Source organism: Protobothrops mucrosquamatus, unplaced genomic scaffold, assembly GCF_001527695.2.
Source record: "Protobothrops mucrosquamatus isolate PMUCROS unplaced genomic scaffold, P.Mucros_1.0 scaffold1087, whole genome shotgun sequence".
Taxonomy (NCBI): Eukaryota; Metazoa; Chordata; class Lepidosauria; order Squamata; family Viperidae; genus Protobothrops; species Protobothrops mucrosquamatus.
Genome location: NW_015387313.1, coordinates 490,108 through 510,117, shown reverse-complemented (window position 1 = coordinate 510,117; position 20,010 = coordinate 490,108). Strand labels below are relative to the sequence as shown.

General features: G+C 39.8%; 1 protein-coding gene across 1 annotated transcript in view; it reads right to left on the bottom strand.

Moving 5' to 3' along the window:
* The window catches only part of SCUBE1 (signal peptide, CUB domain and EGF like domain containing 1), a 238,713-nt gene that overhangs the window by 14,285 nt on the left and 204,418 nt on the right, over nt 1-20,010 (bottom strand). The window contains exons 9-11 of the mRNA XM_015820201.1: nt 15,490-15,612; nt 5,648-5,764; nt 3,411-3,533 (exon numbers count right to left, since the gene is read on the bottom strand). Coding sequence (XP_015675687.1) covers nt 3,411-3,533; nt 5,648-5,764; nt 15,490-15,612 — 363 coding nt within the window. The remainder of the gene's footprint in view (nt 1-3,410; nt 3,534-5,647; nt 5,765-15,489; nt 15,613-20,010) is intronic.

Here is a 20,010-nt window from a genome sequence, read left to right as displayed (position 1 = left end):
CCAGACAGTGCCGGCTGGCGACCCCAAGGGGGAGGGCCTTCTCCGTGGGAGCTCCCACCCTCTGGAACGAACTGCCCCCAGAGATCAGGGTGATCCCTGATCTCCCTTCCTTCCGCCGCGCCCTCAAGACGTGGTTGTTCCAGCTAGCGGGACTGGCCTAAGGGATTTTAAAGGGGTTTTAATTACTTTTAATTTGACACATTTAAATATCTCGTTTTAATTAAATTTTAATTAGGTATAACATGTTAGTTTTATCCAAGTGTCAGCCGCCCTGAGTCCGCAAGGAGAAGGGCGGGATACAAATGTAAATAATAAATAAATAAAATAAAATAAATAAACTGCTTTAGGATACCTAGTGATATAGTAGCAGACAACTAGGATATAGAAATGGTGGAAAATATTTGAACCTCGGGTGGTAGATGTTGTTGCTGGATTGTTCTCCAAGCTTGTTATTCAGTTTCCAAACATTTCATCACCAGACTAGGTAACATCATGAGTGGAACTTGGGTTGATGATGTTACCTAGCCTGGTGACAAAACGTTTGGAAATTGAATAACAAGCTTGGAGAACAAACCAACAACAACAACTAGGATAGGCTTTTTATCTTTGATAGATTGTGGCAAAGGGCCTACAACAGTGATGGCGAACCTTTTAGAGACTGAGTGCCCAAACTGCAACCCAAAACCCACTTATTTATCGCAAAGTGCCAGGGCTGCATCAGCATTGTGGTGCCCTCAGGGGGGGTGAGGAGCGTGGCCCACTGGGTAGGCGTGGCTGCAATGGTCATGGCAGACTGGGTGAGCATGGCCGGAGCCAGTCCCTCGCCATCTCCGGGGCATCCCCGGGGGGCCAACGCCGCTTGTTCGCTCACTTCCTGCCCTGTCGCTTCCAAACGCCAGGTGCTTGCTACTCTGGTGAACTCTGCTGGGGCAACGGCATGCGTGCCCACAGAGAGGGCTCTGAGTGCCGTCTCTGGCATGCATGCCATAGGTTCGCCACCACCGGCCTACAATATCCAAGGCTATTTTAGAAAAGAGAATAGGAATTAAAGGTACTCTTCCCATAGGAACTTTGACTCCTTTTGATTTTACCAATTGACGAACAAGGCAGGATCTACAATACTGAGCTATCAGCACTTTTATTTACATTTTTATTTTATTACATATTTTATTTGGGTTTTTAGAAAAACAGTCTATTGTAAAATCACATATTAATAATTGTCAGAGATGGCATGGGAATACTTTATGAAATTTGATAGGTATGAGAAACAAAATAATTCAAAGTGAAATAACAAACGATGGATTAAAAATATATTCTAAATGCCATGGCATTACAGGTAGTCCTCGACTTACAACAGTTCATTTAGTGACCATTCAAAGTTACAACAGCACTGAAAAATGTGACTTATGATCGTTTTTCACAGTTAAGATCTTTGCAGCATCCCCGTGATCAGGTGATCAAAATTCAGATGCTTGGCAATTGGTTCATGCTTATGACCGTTGCTGTGTCCCAAGATCATGTGATCCCCGGCTGCAACTTCTGACAAGCAAAGTCAATCGGAAAACCAGATTCACTTAACAACCTGGGTTACTAGCTTACCAACTGCAGTGATTCACTTAACAACTATGTCAAGGAAGGTGTAAAATGGGGCAAAATTCATTTAACAAATGTCCCACTTAACAATAGAAATTTTGGGCTCAGTTGTGGTCGTACGTTGAAGACTACCTGTATTATCCATTGTGTTTGGGAAAAAAGGAGGTCATTCCATTGGTAACTGTGGAGAGGCCAGCACTCCCACTGCAGGAGCAGGTTCTTCACGTGAGGATCCTGAGATTCATAGTAACGGATGGATAGAAAAGTGGAGTCTGTAGCTGTCCTGAGGGGGCTTTTTCCACTTAAGCTGCTCTACTAGCTGCAGCTTTTCCTGAAGAAGCATATCCCAGTATCCCTCATCCTTCTCACCTATGGGTTAGATTCCTTCAATTTGCTATACAAAGGGCAGCTCTAAAAACTGCAGTTGATCTCATATGCTCATCGGAGGATAAGAGTCACTATTCTACACACCGGTGCTGAGGATACCATGTTGTTTACCAGTAGACCTCTAACGTACAATTCAAGGTACTGCCTAGACCAGTGATGGCGAACCTTTTAGAGACTGAGTGCCCAAACTGCAACCCAAAACCCACTTATGCATCATCGAGTGCCGGGTGGGTGTGGCCCATTGGCTAGGTGTGGCTGTGTTGGTAACGGCACACTGGGTGGGACTAAAAAGTTCAATCAATCAATTTCAAGTTTGCAAGATCTTTTTTTTCCCGCGAGAAGTTGAAATTGACTGATTGAACTTTTTTTTTTTTTTTGCACACGGCGGCGGAGGCCTAAAGCGAAAAGGTTTTATAAAACCCAGCTGAAGGCCTAGGATTGGGGCGACGGTGCGCGTGCCCACAGAGAGGGCTCTGAGTGCCGCCTCTGGCACCCGTGCCATAGGTTCGCCACCACTGGCCTAGACTATCTATTTCAAGTAGATCCTACCAATCCAGATAGACTAGAGGTAGTTAACGGGTAGTTGGTAGTTCACCAACATGAGATCTAGGCCAAAGCAGCAAACTCCCGGTTTTGATCAAGGGCAGCCACCTAATGGAACAGCCTCCCCCTCCAAAATTTGAGTGTTCCATCTCTACAGACCTTTAGAAAAGCCTTAAAATCAGAGTTGTTCAGATTTGCATTTATTTGAGAACTATCATCCAAGCACTTACATTTTTTCATTTGTAATTCCCAATATGACTTTAAAGATTATTATTTTTGTATTATTAGTATATTACTAATGTTTAAATAATGCTTATTTTTTGGCTAATGGGTCGCACCACTTGGAAACTGGGACTATGTAAAAATAAATCTATATAAATAAAAATCTAAATGTTCGTTTGTTCAAAATCTTAAATCTCCTAAAGTTCTTCACCGATTGCTTTGAAATTTTGACACAATGTTGCATTCGAATACGTGCGTGTTTTTATATACCTATATTATATAGATGTCACACCTGTGACAGGTAAAAACATGCTTTTTTTGAAAAACAGCGCCATCTGTTGGACGTAAAAGCAACACACTCTTTTACCAGACTAAACCACAGCAACGCGTGGCTGGGTACAGCTAGTAAACAATAAAACTGAAATCAGTTACTTTTACCTCCTTTGGAGAAAATGCTCATTATGAAGGAAATGTGATTAAGAATTAAATGAAAGGGAAGGAAGAATTTGTGCAACAAAGGAAAAAAAATGCAGAAAGTCCCTCTCACAATATATGATAAATACTGAATGGGTACACTATCAGGCTTAAAAAATAAAATTTATTTACTCAGACATTCATACAACAAGCGAAAGAATGGAAAATGTCTATTACACAGTGTTACTTACCAACACAATCTTTTTTATTCCAGTGTAATTTTTTTCCAGATGGACATAAACATTCATAAGCTCCCACAGTATTAAGGCATCCATATTCACAGCTTCCATTGTTGATGCTACATTCATCCACATCTAAAGATATATTTAAATTAAATAGCATTGCCTTGTAAGGCTTTGTTTCCATTTGCATGAACAATATTTTAAAAATACTACATTGTATTTTAATATTGAATAATACTAAATGCAATGTTTTATATCAATGTTCATTGTTCCTTAAAAAAAAACACCCCAAAATCTCCACAACTAGCAGACAAGCTGGAAATCCTGGAAACAGTATAGAGTAGAACAGTGTTTCTCAACGTTGGCAGCTTGAAAATGTGTGGACTTCAACTCCCCAAATTCCCAGAAAAGCATGCTGGTTGGGGAATCCTGGGAGTCCACATATCTTCAAAGCTGACCAGCTTGAGAAACATTAGACTAGACCAGGGGTAGACAACCTTGGCTCTTTTATGACTCGTGGACTTCAACTCCCAGAATTCCTGAGCCAGCAGGCTCAGGAATTCTGGGAGTTGAAGTCCACGAGTCATAAAAGAGCCAAGGTTGCCTACCCCTGGCCTAGCCACTCTATGCATCTGATAAAGAGAGCTGTATAATAATTTAGGCCTTTTAATAAAAACGTGTTAACCCAATTTTTGGGGAACTCCAATAATTCTTCATCAGAAATTCAAGCTCTTTTAGATAAGGTGACCAACTTTTTTACAATGAGAAGGAGGACACAAATAAATTGAAGAAAAAAAAATGAGTCTAATGCGTGCGTGTGTGCCGTGTCGTGTTTCGGTAAGAAGTAAACAAAGCCACTTGCGTGCGGCGCACTCTTGCACGCGGCGCACTCTCTCAAAACAATTCTCCTGTGCGGAGAGCATGCGTCTCATAATCACGCCTTGCTGCACTGTACTGAGCCTTGATGAATCATCATATCAAATACAAATATGTCACATCACACGCAACGGATCGGATCGGCATCGATAGGAGATTTACAGATTAGTCTTCAACTATCGAAAAGGAGGACATGTAGGAGGACACTTTTCGAGAGAGGACAGAATTTACAAAAGGAGGACTGTCCTCCCTAAAGGAGGACGGTTGGTCACCTTATTTTAGATGAAAATCATGAGAGATAAAGGCAGTCCTCAACCTAGCTTAACATGACAATGGCGCTGTGTCTCTTTCAAACATATAAATGTGAGGCATGTTGGCTTCTCCATTTTTTATTCCTTTTCCAGGTTCCTCTGCTGACTAATCTTGGGGACCATTTGAGTTGATGTTTTGGTAGGGAACGAATTATGTAATTTATTGAGAATACTATCTTGTTCATAGATATGAATAATAATAATAATAATAATAATAATAATAATAATAATAATAATAATAATAATAATAATAATAATAATAATATTTAAGGAGGTACCTGGTTGACACCTAGGATGCTGATAGCAACCCGTGTCAACCATCAGTGCCAGCCAACTTGATTGTTCAGTTGACTGAGATTCATGTCTAATGAATAATAATAATAATAATAATAATAATAATAATAATAATAATAATAATAATAACAATAACAATAACAATAACAACAACAACAATAATAATAATAATCACAAAATATAAATAATTCTGAAAAAAGATTGCTGGGACAAATAAACTATTATGTGGAAAGCAAACAATTCTGACATTTAATCTGTGGAAAAAATGATCAATAAAAATGATAAATGCAAACTAGATTAACAATTACTAGAGCTACGCTGTACATTTCCTTTGAAGGGAACATGTATTTTAGAGTGCATGAGGGTTTGCAGACAGCAATTCTACCCACTATAACCAAGAGATCTCTTCCTGGGATTGTGGCAGCCACATAATCGGAGCTGCTTAAGGAGTTGCTCTGCTCTTCGTAGCACTCTTTTTCCTTTGTATCTGAATCACAGCCACTACCACTTTAGCAGCCATTTACATGAAAAATGATCTTTTTATGAACAATTGACCAAACTTTAAAATGCTGAATAACTACTGCTAAGAAATCTACAAATACGAATAACATTCTCTCATTTTAATATTAGATTTTCTTTTGTCTTTCCATATTTTAAGATTCTTTGCCTATTTCAAAATCTGCCTTCTTGGTAATGCAGTTTTGACAACATTGCTTTATGAAAGAATTTCATGCAAAATGTATAAAAAAGAGTCAATCTTCCAACCTCCACAATGTGTCATTCCATATAATGTATAACCGTTGTGACATAAGCATTCAAAACTTCCAGGATAGTTGATACAGGTATGATCACAGGTCCTTTCAAATGAACATTCATCTATATCTTGGTTTGAAAAAAGGGAGAGAAAAAGTAGTATAACAAGTTGTAAATTTAACTAACACACATATTAAAAATATCCATGTTTCTTAATAGCCTATCATAAGTCATGGTTAACAGCTGTCAAACTATGAACAAAACATACAGTAAAAGCTTTGATTTTCTGCAAGCAGAACCTATGTGCCTTCCACGTGGAACAAACAGTCCACATGCAATGGCATAGATTTCTGTATTTTCTTTCCCGGAGATTATTTCCATTAAAATGTCACTTAAGGCAGCTGCTGGGTAAATAGAAAGAGGACCAAACTGGTGTTTAAAATATGAGTTGAAATGTCATATTCAGCTGTAGTGTTCATTTTGACCACAGAGAGTCACTACTGAATCTCTATCTTGTATCAAACCAGAAATTAACTTTGCAACCTGGGATTTCAGTTTCGCTAAATTTATTTTTTGATGGTTTAACAAGAAAGTAGCCCTCACTAAGATAATAGTTACACTTTTAAAAATTTGTGATGCTTATTGTTGTATATAATGTTCTTTTTCTAAGCACTCAAAATGTTTCCCACCCATTCTCGTTCTTGAGATAGTTAAAGCAGCAGATAATTTCAATGGATATATTACTATGTGCACTTTGGGGAGATTCCATAGTCACTTTGGGAGATACTTTTCAATTTGCATCCAAATGCATCCAATTTGCCCACTTTCTGGGCAAAGAAAGTGCCATTTGAGAATATGAAAAAAAAAATCTTTGGTCCTGATTTGAATTTTATAAAAATAGATGAAGTCATGGATGAGCAACCTAGGGACTGTGGTGGCTCAGATTGAGGGACTGTGACTCTAAGATTGAAGAAAATAGGGGGGAAAATGATTTCTTGGCACTTTTTTCTCATCATGCTTAAATGTGTTAATCTTTAGATGATTTCCCCTAGATGTAGTGAGGAAAACAAAGAAGAAAATCCTGGCTTTGTTAATCATCTCAAAACAGACTTGTGTCACTGGCTAACTTCCTGTATCACTTTCTCCCCCCAACTGTCAGGTGCACTGAAAGACAGCCTAACGCTAATCATAATTTAATCTCTCTTTCTAAACAGAATGCCCAAAAGATATGAGAAGAACTGGTTATTAACTGTTTCTTTGAGAGGCCATCTGTAAATATACTGCTATCCGGGACCGGGCTGCTATCCGGGACCGGGCCGGTTGTATGAAACCCCTGGCCAAGTTCTTATCTATGTATTGCCTCAGTTCCTCCAACTCCCTCAGTGTCATGGGATACAAACGGGGCTTCGGTAATTTGGCTCCTACCAAACACCTCCCTTCGACCAGTCCGCTCCCAAAGAGAGGGCCTCCTTAGGGTGCCGTCAGCCAGACAATGCCGGCTGGCGACCCCCAGGGGGAGAGCCTTCTCTGTGGCAGCTCCTGCCCTCTGGAATGACCTACCCCCCGTAAGGGAGATAGGGTGGTATATAAATTCAATTAATTAATTAATAATAATAATAATAATAATAATAATAATAATAATAATAATAATAATAATAATAATAATATACCTATTGAATCTATGCCTGTATGAATTTCCCTTCAAATGAGAGCTTTTCATTCTAATGGATATTTTCTAAAATTCTGTGGTGGTTTATTTGAAGTCAGAGCCACTCCAGATGGAGCTGGCAAGATTTAACTTCACCCTTCCTACCCCATCCAATTCCTATATCACTTCTGGACCATGGGAAACTAAATGGAGTTCCTAAAGGGGCCCATTTTTGTGGGGACTACACTAGGACTTGTTTCTGATCTTGGAGAAGGCAATCCTATTTACACAACACAGTTGATGGGAGGAGGGGATTAATGTGGGTCTGAAACAAAGGGAGTTTGGGATTAAAATTACATCCCCCCACCCCCACCCCCCCAAATTCTCTTGTTGCTTTGGTTTTGGTGTTTCACATAATATGCCCCTGTGTACTTATATTTTATGATCCTGAGAATATTAAAGTAGAATGACTTAAAAACAATCAAAACCATTTTATATACTCCAAAGCAATCCTTCTTTTCTAGGTAATCTTTCTTTCCCTTTCTTTTAGACTTTAAATGCCTACAACTCTATAAACTCTTTTGAGTTTTAGTAAAATCTGCTGCTAGGCTATGGTCAAGCCTCCACATTTTCTGCAATCTTTCTCTATAGACTCCCCAGTCTGATGTGGAATTCAGCACTTTGTATAGAAAAGAGAAAGGTATTTCCCTACCTTAGTCTACAGAAAAGAAACATATTATGAGATAAAGAAATAACTCTAAAATTTATCCAGGAATCATTCTCTTAATCAACCTCTGATTTCAACCATTTGTTTGATTCCTGCAGGAACTGATCTTTAGAAAAATGGCAGTATATCCTCAAATTCTTAGCCCTATTCGGGATCAACAAACAACAGTTACAGGCAGTGCTTTTTTTGTTAAAAAAAAAAAAAAAAGGTGCCGGAACTCACACACAGCTCCAGCTCCAGTCGAAATCCTGTTATGGAGCTGGGGGGGGGGGAGAAGAAACCTCTTTAGGGAGCTTCCCATGTGCAGATCACTCACCTGGAAAAGGTCTGTCTCCTGTCTGCCATGGTTCCTGCTGCCGCTCCGATCTGAGGCCAGGGGATGCATCCACAGGCCCCCGCGGCCCGATCCGGGCTCCAGAGGCCTGGAAAAGACCTCTGCCGCCCAGATCTATGGCCACAGAGCGATTTTGTGGTCCCCCCACGGCCCGATCTGGGCTCTGGAGTCCCTTTCCAAGGTTCCAGAGCCTGGATCCATGGCCACGGAGCGATTTTGCGCCCCCCCAGCGGCCCAATCTGGACTCTGGAGGTCTTTTCCAAGCCTCCGGAGCCTGGATCGGCCATGGGGGGGGTGCAAAATTGCTCTGCAGCCATAGATGTGGGCAGCAGAGGCCTTTTCCAGGTCTCCAGAGCCTGGGTCGGGCTGCTGGGGGTCCAAAAAATTGCTCTGCAGCATACCTGTACTCACGCTGGCAGCTTAGAAGGAACCGGTTCTTCCGTTCAAAAAAAGGTGCCGGAACGCCGTTCCGTGCGTTCTATGACAAAAAAAGCCCTGGTTGCAAGTAGAATCCTCAGACTAAGATTTGGCAGTTGTACATACTTTTCGCTTGTACTTTTTCCCTTATTTGGAGCAAAATGAAACTGAGTAACATGTATTTTCTAATATAGAAAGTATACGGCTATAGTGAAAAGAGGTGAAGCTCAAATATTTGTTGTAAGCTTTGGTTTAGGTCCAGAGTTGCTTAAAATGATGAAAGCCAACTCATCTTTCTCTCTAATGAGAATCTTTCTTATCAGGACTAAACTATCTCTGCTATCTTTATTAGCAATGATAGAACATAGTAGCAGAAATTGCTTGTGTGGAAAACTTAAAATCAAAATATTGAGGAAATCAGGGAGAAGCATGGCGACTACACAAATGTCACTATTTTCTTTAGTCTTCCTTAATGTATAGTTATGACTATAAAATTAATACATATCACTTTATATTATGAAAAGTCATCAGTGTTATATGTTCTTAAAGATGATTAAGATGTGGAATTCTTCTTTCAAATACAGAATTTACAATCTTCTGTTGCCAGAAAATTTTCCAAACTTTATTGTGAACCCACAATTTTTGTGGCCTTCCTTTGCCTTTCTTGGAGACAGAGTGAATCAGGTAGATTGTGAAGCATATACACCCTATGCAGTGATGGTGGGATTCAGCCAGTTCGCACCACTTTGGCAGAACCGGTAGCTAATTTTTTGTTGCCCAGGCCCAGAACGGACTTCCGGAAGCGGCATCCACACAGAGAACCGGTTGTTCACATATTTGAATCCCACCACTGACCCTGTGCCCTAGTAGAGAGACTCCAAACCCAGCCACTAAGATTTTTTTTCAAATAAGAGGATTTGTGTGAGTTTACATAAAACGAGACTTCAACATCTTTTTTTTGTTTGGATGTAAACCTTTCCCCCTATTTTTGTAAAAGCATCCTGTGCGAACTTTTGAGTGGTGCCCACTAACTGCCCTCCTCCTTGGCTTGAGAAGATTACAACTGTTACGTAGTGAGTTCTTGAAAGCATTGACCAGACCGATCTAATGCAACATGTTTATTTGCAAGAATAACAGAACTGAACTCAACCAACAGACTGACACTAGGCGGCGACCAATCAGATTTAGAGCCGGTTTACTGGCTCAAATATAAACTTCAGTTTCCCTCCAAAACAGTTGGAGACACATTTACCCAAACACATTAACAGTCAATATCAATACATAACAACAACCATCCGACAGTCTTCATCACATTTCCACCAAAATGAAAGAGGTGCGTTCAGTAATTCTTTTTTCTGCCAAATTCTACATCTTCATACAGACATATTTTCTCGAATAAGATCTCAGAATATTTTCACCTACAACTAGAAGACACGAAGATCGTAATTTTTGGGTTGAATGTTTCAGGATGAATAATTCATTAGCCTTGTAATAAAAATAAAACTTAGATTTTCTAGTGAAAAGCGGAGTCTTCTCTCTGCTGAAGTGTTAACTGTTTCTCATCTCCCATTTAAAAGGTCAGAATGAAAAAAAGTTGATGGTCTTAAATTAGCCTGTACCACTCTTAATCACCTACTAGACCAGTGGTTCTCAACCTTTTTAATGCCGCGACCCCAACCAGTCGTAAGTCGAGGACTAAACCGGTCGTAAGTCGAGGACTAAACCGGTCATAAGTCGAGGACTAAACAGGTCGCAAGTCGAGGACTACCCAACCGGTCGTAAGTCGAGGACTTTCCCTGCCCGGGAGCGCCGCACATGCGTGGTTCCGCCCCCTGCGCCGGCCGAGGCATAGCTGGCAAGCGGCAGAGACGGAGCAGGCCGACCACCAGCTGGCCCAGCTCAAGAGAGGTAAGGCACCTGCCGGAAAAGGGAGAAAAAATGGCAGACAGCCTTGCTTGGCGACCCCCGTGAAATGGTCGATCGACCCCAAATGGGGTCCCGACCCACAGGTTGAGAACCACAGTACTAGACTGTTAACTTAGTTAAAGGGTTGACTAGAACCCTGCTATCAAAGCAGTGGTGGGATTCAGCTGGTTCGCACCACTTCAGAAGAACCGGTAGCTAATTTTTTGTTGCCCAGGCCCAGAATGGACTTCCGGAAGCGGCATCCACACATAGAACTGGTTGTTCACATATTTGAATCCCACCACTGTATCAAGGTATCTTTTCTTATGATGCTGTCATGGAGATCAAATCCATTTCAGTTATACATCAATTTGTCATCTCTGAATATTGCTAACCAGAGGGAGAAAAAGCTTAAGTATCAAATCAACCTTGAAAGGAAGAAATATAATTCCGAAGCCTTTTTATTGTTAGAAATAAATTATTCAGACATATCAGAATATTCATTTCTTCAAAAGGATTTGAGGAACACAAGATCTGCGAGACCTAAGTCCAGGAATAATACTGATAAATATAAGCACGGCAGACTAGATCAGTGGCAGAAAGGTGAAAAGAATGCAAATATTGCAGGTGGATTATCCTTTCTAAAACATTTAAATGGTTTAGACCAGGGGTAGTCAACCTTGGCTCTTTTATGACTCGTGGACTTCAACTCCCAGAATTCCTGAGCCAGCTAAGCTGGCTCAGGAATTCTGGGAATTGAAGTCCACGAGTCATAAAAGAGCCAAGGTTGACTACCCCTGGTTTAGACAAATCATCCTGCTATGCCTATGAAATTTATTTGTTTTGCAACGTATGCAAAATTAGTTCTGTTTTATAGGTTACCTTGGGAGAGTTTGATGTTGAGAAGTGGCATACTTTTAAATAAATAGCCCTCTTCGTTCAAGGAGCAGTCCCAGGAGGGCTACTACACCAAATCTATGCCCCGTGTCTTTTGAGTCTGGAAGCAATGCGTTATAAATTCAGGAAATGTATTTTCCATCATATAGAATTAAAATAAACAGTAGCATTTCACAGGAAATAACAATATATATTGTATTTTGAGAAAATGTAATTAAAACTTTCTAATTCTAACTGGGGTGATGAAAAAGCCAAAAAGAACTTGGCACACAGTTTTTCAGCAACACTGAAAAATGTTTTCCCCCCCCCTCTAGCTATTTGAAAAACAAAAGCCCCATAAAAGACTTCTAAATTAAGTCTTGATGAGTAACCTCAAACCGCTCTTGCTTCTTCTACTAAAAACAAACACTAGGACATTTTGCCAGCAAAGAAAGAAAGGAAATATGGTGATTCATACTTTGCTGGTTGCTTCCTCCTTTCCTCCCTTGTTCACCAATTATCCTTCTGAAAATCATGACAAGACTAAATCCATAAATCACCTGTTTCTGCTAGTAAGATACTAACAGTACAGTTTTTATCAGTCAACCCTAAGTATATAGATCCCACAGGAGAATAACATTTGCTATTCATCACCACAGCATATTGTAGTAATGACAAATATGCAGAGATTTCTACAGCTTTCTTGCCCTTTTCCCAGGCAAATCCTAAGGGCCAGAAGAGGGCACTTCCATGATTTACAAAGAAGGGGAGTGAAATCATTATGGGCTCTTTTTCCGTCCATTGCTCCCCTCTGGAATCTTAGAAGGATGACCTGACTGCTTGAACAACTGTCCGTTCTTAGATACTGTTAACATGATAAAATCTTCATGGCATTTTCCTATTTTAGGCATGAAAGCCCTTTTGGAGAAGGAAAGAAATATTTTTTACGTGAAGAAATATTTCAAGCAAATCAGACAAATAAAATTATTAGTCACTTCCCACAGACTTCTCTGTATTTTAAAATAGGATCTGAGTTTCAGATCCAGCATCTTAGGTCCATTAGTTCTTGTCATTTTCTCTTTTATCACCCATATTTAGCATCCTTAACGTCATCATGCTAGCTTTAAGTCTATATAACAAAGATGATTAGGGGACTGGAGGCTAAAGCATATAAGGAACGGCTGCTGGAATTGAGTATGTCTAGTTTAATGAAGAGAAGGACGAGGGGGGACATGATAGCAGTGTTCCAATATCTCAGGGGCTGCCACAAAGAAGAGGGAGTCAAGCTATTTTCCAAGGCGCCTGAAGGCAGGACAAGAAGCAACGGATGGAAACTAATCAAGGAGAGAAGCAACCTAGAACTAAGGAGAAACTTCCTGACAGTGAGAACAATTAACCAGTGGAACAACCTACCTTCAAAAACGGTGAATGTTCCAACACTGGAAGTTTTTAAGAAGAGACTGGACAGCCATTTGTCCGAAATGGTATAGGGTTTCCTGCCTGAGCAGGGGGTTGAACTGGATGACCTCCAAGTTCCCTTCCAACTTTATGATTATGATTATGATTAAAAAACAATTAAAACTACTATCTTTAGGTCTGTACACGTAAATATTATTCACTTGATGAAAGGAGAAGGCTTTTAGTTGCCAGTGTCATTTCCTGGTCTATAGTGTGTTCATTTCTTGACTAATCCCTCAATCCCCTATGTGTGGATTTTTGGTAATTGGTGATACTAATAGGATAAGTTCAGCCCTGTTTTAATTTTGAGAGCAGTAGATAGTAGATGTGTGAGCCCAAGTGGAAAATAATGGAAATATGGAAAAATGGAAAATATGGAAAATAATACTGGCAAATAGCTGCAGTCAGTGCTGTCTTCTGAAGTTCAGATGTTCATTGGGAACAAACTATAAAAATATACAGGAGAAGATTGCTGGGAACGTGTAGGTGGGCGGGTGGCAGAAGTTCTGAGGGTGAAAAACAAGGAAAAAAACTCTGGTGTGGTTACCCAACTATAATTTTTTCCTAGTTTAGTTTGCACACGTTATACTTTGTGTGTGTGTGTTGCTGTGTTTGTTTTTCTGAACATCACTAGTTTGGCATCTGGCATGGGTATATTTTATTCTTGACAGGAACACATATAAGTTTAACATAAATTATGTCGCTTTCTGCTGATATTCAGCTCTCTCTGTCTCAGTCTTGCTCTCAGCCTGCTTTCCTTTGATACACTCTCCATAAAATGGATAATGGAGTATAACATGGGGGTTGTTTTGGCATATTGACTTCTTTTACTTCAAATAATTTTATTAAGAAGTCAATACCAGCTCCCAAAAAATAGAAACCAAAAAAAAATACAAGAACAAATTAAGAAAGGGTGTGTATGAAAAAATAAATAAATTAAAAGAAGTAATTAATTAATTAAAAACATATTTCCTGTATGTCCTCAACTTATGATTGGTTGCTTAGCAATCATTCAAAGTTACAATGGACACTAAAAAAGCTATTTACGACCTGGATTTGAAGTTCCAACAACTACCCCTGCAATCATATGACTGCATTTCGAGTCCTCGGCAACTGGCCCACATTTACAGCTATTTGCAGTATCCCACGGCCACGTGACCATGATACTGTCAACCTCCAGCTCGAATATCCAAATAAAAAGTCCAGGGTTACTTTCATTTCTGAAAAGCTTACTGGTTTATTGAATATATGGCATGGTATAGGCGAAGGAAAACTAACTCTAAAATCTGACCATAGCATATAACAATGACATTCCCAGCCCAACCCCTCAGATGTCCACATAGCTCACGTAAACAATTACTCTTTGTTATGAGAACCATCTGCTATCTTCTTCACACCTGCTGGAATGTCCTTGAAAAGTTTCCAGACGGCTTTGTCTCAGTAAACGTTCGAAGAACAGGAAAGGTTTTGTTTCTCCAACTTACCCAGATGAAAGCCCCATCTCCTCCCACCCCCTCTCTAATGGCAAGATGAAAACAAAGAGGCATGTAGTTGCCAAATTTTCACTCTTGACAGAAACACAATGTTTTTGCCAGAAACAAAAACAAAAATGCCCCATAACGCACAATGGGTTTGCTTAATGACTGTGGTATTCACGTAACACCCACCGTAAAAAAAGGTTGAGCACAGTCACGTGATGACCTGTTTAGCAACCATCATGACAACCATAATTGTGGGATCAATTATGGTCATGTGAAGGACTACCTGTAATCTCTCTTCTGCCCATAGCTCATCTCTTAGGTAAAGAAAACAACTCCAAGTGCTATTTCAATCAATCTTTGTCAGCATAATCCAGTAACGGCAACCAAATATAACTATTTTCTTCTTTTAACCCTGGTCAACAAGCCCATTTTAGAATTCTTCTTTAACCCCTTACAAAAATCCTAGAAGTAATTTGCTGATCATTTGAGTTTCAAAGTGAAAATCCTTCAGAACTTTAACAGAGTTTTTTTCATAACAATAAGTAAAATTTATCCTTTTGTTTGTCACTTCTAAAAAAAGGTCCTTCCATTTTTCTTCTTCCTCTGGCTGTAGTGTCCACCAATATGCAGGTCTTGGCGTATTCGGGTCTTTTCCCGTGTAAGATTGAGAGTATCTTGGCGACGTTTCGACGAGGTCCCACTCGTCATCTTCAGGCTGGGGTCTTCAGCTTCGTGCTTTGCTCGCACAAGCACGAAGCCGAAGACCCCAGCCTGAAGATGACGAGTGGGACCTCGTCGAAACATCGCCAAGATACTCTCAATCTTACACAGGAAAAGACCCGAATACGCCAAGACCTGCATACCTGTACCCGTGAAAATCTACGAAAACACACACACACACACACACACACACACACACACACATATATAAACAGGAACATTTAGGTGGGCACTCACTGACATCACTATGTAAGAAGAAAGGAATTAAGGTTTAATTTAAGCAATTACCTTGGCAGGTTCGTTCATCCGTTAGTAATTTGTAGCCCTTTTGGCAGCTGCATTCAAAGCTTCCCACTGTGTTTCTGCAGAAGTGGTCACAGCCACCATTGTTCACCAGACATTCATCTATATCTGTCAGAAAAAGCAGGTGAAGAAACAGAACAAGAGATCAGTCTTGTATTTCTAAGAGAAATTCCCTAGGAATATTGTATGTCATCCTAAATTTTGAGAAACAGGAAAATTTCACTTGAGTGAAGATTCCCATATCTGCCCACAGTGGAAGAAAAAATGTTTTAACAGAGCAGAATATTTGTGCAGAAAGGAACAGTTCAACATCAACTTTTCTCCAATGGTCCAGGTAAGATGGAAAATACATTGAAGAAAGCAAGTGAAGAGTAGATAAACTGCAGTTGTGCAGTCACATTCCACTTTGTATGAAGATTGCTTCAGCCTTTTCAGTGTGTTCATGTGTCTTATGCAGTTAAAATTGTTCAGTTAATATATATTTGAAACTTCTATAAATATCTCCCACTTCAAGATGTCTCTGTCCTTTTAGTGTAGAATGTATTCCAGAAAATCTTCCCTAGCTACTTGGAAACTTTTTCTTCCACCTTTTCCATGATTTAATCTTGATTCTTTCATGTCTGTCAACTATTCTGTCCAAACTATCCACCTTTTCTTGCTTATCAGGACCTTCTCTTTAACCTTTGCACTGGCTTTGGTCCTGCCCAAATTCCTTGCCCTTCTGTCACCCATCCCACTTAGTTTAATCAGCAAAGAAAGACTCCTGGTTTATTTCTTTTTCCAAGAGTATACTTTACTGAGAACAAAGCGGTTGCAGATTAGAGCAGGCAGAATCTGTTCCCTTGGCATGAAAACAATGCAATTAACTTTCCCTTTTCCTCTGGCCATCCCCCTATTATCAATCAACGTCCAATTAAAAGTTCTCAGGTTGTTTTGGAAACCAATCTTGGTTTGCGGCCTTTCCCATCTATATTCCTTTTGCTGACCTTGTGCTTGATTGGTGCTCCTCATAGTCAAGGCCAGATCTATTTCAAACCCACCCACTCTTAACCACACACATTTCAATCTCTCCTCCTCCTGCCATTGCTGATGTCAAGCTGGCAAGATGCAATACAAGCAAGCAGCAGAATGACTCTTATGACACCTTTCCTTAAAGATCTCTTGGGCTGTGTACCTTCATGTTTTGCTAGAATAGGCATTTTGACTCTTCCAAAGTTTTTTTTGCTTTGTCCTTCCTCTGTCTTTTCTATCTTTCCTGCTGTTCTGAAATATTCAATGGATACTTTTCTTCTATCATCTTTTTAATGTTTCCACAAGAATATATCCTTATCTCCACTACTGGTGTTTTCCCTATGTCAAAGTGTAAACCAGTGGTGGGATTCAGCCAGTTCGCACAAGTTCGGCAGAATCGGTCACTAATTTTTTGTTGCCCAGGCCTAGAATAGACTTCCAGAAGCACCATTCACACAGAGAACCAGTTGTTCACATATTTGAATCCCATCACTGGTGTAAATTGCAACTCCTTAGGGTTGCAGTTATTGGTTATTGGTTTTAAAATTTACCAAGGAAGCATGTCCATCAAGCCAAAGGTGTAATTATTATGATGTTTTGCATTTTTCATACATCATTAACCAAACGACTTGGGATTCTGGCTTAGAGATGAATTGCTATTTGTTTTTTAATAATTCAGCAGCTATGTTGCTTCCGCGCTAGTATCAGTGCTGCTATATTGAAGGCAATCAAATAGATTATCTGAGATAATTTCATCATATGAATCACACTTGGGGGATTGCATAATCCTTAAATAATAGGAACTGAAGTCTGCTTAAAATTTCAGTAAATTCCCATCAAGCTCTATATTCTTCTTTTCACATTCAGCACTTAACATGTAGAATTTTCAAACAGAAGAATTCATTAATTGTACAGTGTCAGAAATCAACTAAACATACCAAAACCTAAAATCCAATTGGCTCAATTAATTACAAAGTGATTACATTTTTATAGCTAGTACTGTGAGTTTAACTGAATAATCAGCTGCAAATATTGAAACTAACTTAGCAGTCTATTAGTTTGTTTCTGCCAAAAGTGTTTTCCATTTTCTCTTACCAATTTCACATGGAAAATGTAAAAAGAGGCAATATTTGCTTTCAAAATTTAGAAAAACTAAATTCAAATTTTCTTTCTTATTTAGTAAATTCATTGGAATTCTATGTTTTCTTTGAATTTAGCCAAATTTTGAATTTTTGTATTTATTACAGGATGCCCCACCCAAAGTATCTGAATCTTAGTTTATTGGAGTGAAACTAACTGAGATCTCAGTGATAAAATGGAAAGAACAATACAGTTACACAGAAATCTAAAATCAATAAATAAAACACGAAAAAATGCAGCTATATTTTTTTAAACAAAATAAATAAATATTTGAATGTCTGATGGACAAAAATACTTGAGGCAGCCTTTTTCTATTTTCACTTATCAAAACAGAATGTTAGTCATCTTTTTAACATGATTTTTATCGAAAACATTTGAAGAAAGATAAAAACAAGAGAAAGGGCAAAGAAAGAAAGCAGAGAGAAAGCAAAAAGTGCAAGAATAGAAAAAAGAAAGAAAAGAAAGACGTAAGATACAAAGATGTGGCTTCTGATATTCTTCACAGCAGTTATAAGTACAATTATATTTTAACCTCTCTCTTCCAAGTTACATCATAATACTCTTCTTTTGATAATCCATTCTGTCTAATCATCAAAGACATAAATCACACGTTCATTTTTTAATTTTTACCCCAAAAGTCCGTAAGAAGTTTCCAGTCAAGACTAAACATAAGAATGTTATCTACTTGAAGAGAAGATGAATATGCCTTTCACACACTGCATACAGTTCGATGTGATGCTTTAATACAGGCAGTCCTCAACTTACGACCACAATTGAGCCCACATTTCTGTTGCTGTGAAATATTTGTTAAGTGAATTTGCCCCATTTTACAACCACAGTTGCCACAGTTGTTAAATGAATCGTTGCAGTTATTAAGTTAGTGTCATGGTTTTTAAGTGACTCTGGCTTCCCGCATTGACTTCGCTTGTAAGAAAGTCACAAATGTGATCACATGACCCTGGGACACTGCAACCGTCATAACTACGAGTCAGTTGCCAAGTGTCTGAATTTGGATCACATGACCATGGGGATGCTGCGATGGTTGTAAGTGTGGAAAATGGTCATAAGGCACTTTTTCAGTGCCGTTGCAACTTTGAATGGTCACTAAATGAACTGTTGTACGCAAAGGACTACCTGTGTAACAAGAGCTTAACTTCATAAGAAGATAAGCATAAGGATTTCTCCTGATTCCAGGAGAGCAACCAACTTCCCTCATTAAGGATCTTTATAACATATACCTTGTTCTATTAACAGTTTGCTTGGACAGCAGGATCTTGTCCTAACAAAATATACAATTTTAATTAACAAGGGAGGGGAGAATAATTTGGTTAAAGAGTAAGGAGTAATGTATATTTCCTACCTTGACCAAGTATACAAGTAGTATATCTACTACTGACTGTTTACATCAGGGGTGTCAAACTCAATTTCATTGAGGGCCGCATCAGCATGCGGTTGTCCTTGGGGGGCCGGGTGGGTGTGACCAGGGTGGGTGCGGCCTACTGGGTGGGCATGGATGGAGTGGGTGTGGCCTACTGGGTGGGCATGGCCAGCTCTACATCGTTCGCATCAAGGGTGCCTGTGGGGGCCTGGGCAGGAGTGGGACAGATCTGAGGGCCTCTGGCAGAAGGAGGTGGGACCGGGGCAAGCGCCAAGGCATGGTCCATTTCTTCTTTCCTCACAAAGGGGGACACCTCCCCAGCATGCACCCAGGGGGTGGGGCCAACAAGGCAGGGGCTGGTTCCTCGCTGCTTCTAGACGGCCTTGTGGAGCTAAGACTGAATGCGTTTCAGCATAGATGGCCACCACAAAATTGTACGTTGGCCCCTGGCCAGCCTGGGCCAGGGCCAAGGCAGCAGGGGCCGTTCCCTCACTGTTTCCAGGATGGCTTTGCGGGCCACATGAAACCACTTCGCGGGTCACATCCGGCCCCCAGGCCTTGTGTTTGACATGTCTGGTTTACATGAACTAACAGGAGTAAAAATGGAATAGCATTAACACTCTTTAGTGCTGAATTAAGTAGAAACTCAAAGAATGAGTGTAAGATTGGAAAGGGACCAAGTTATTTGTTGGTTTAAATTCTAGAACTGATGAATCCTAGAACCCTAATTTGAAGCTACCAAAACAGCTGCCATCATGAAACAGTGCATCCTGAACAAGACAAGTCAACTCTGTTAACTGGGAAAACATTGCGAGCAACATAAATAATTCTTTGTCTTGGTTCTAACTGTATTTCTTTTTATCTCAGTTGCACGACTGACAAGGTTTGTGAAAACAATGTCGCTGTGGAAGACAAGTATGGCTGCATTTTATTGAAAGATGATGAGTTTCAAGGGAATCACCCCTTAGCAAGTCAAT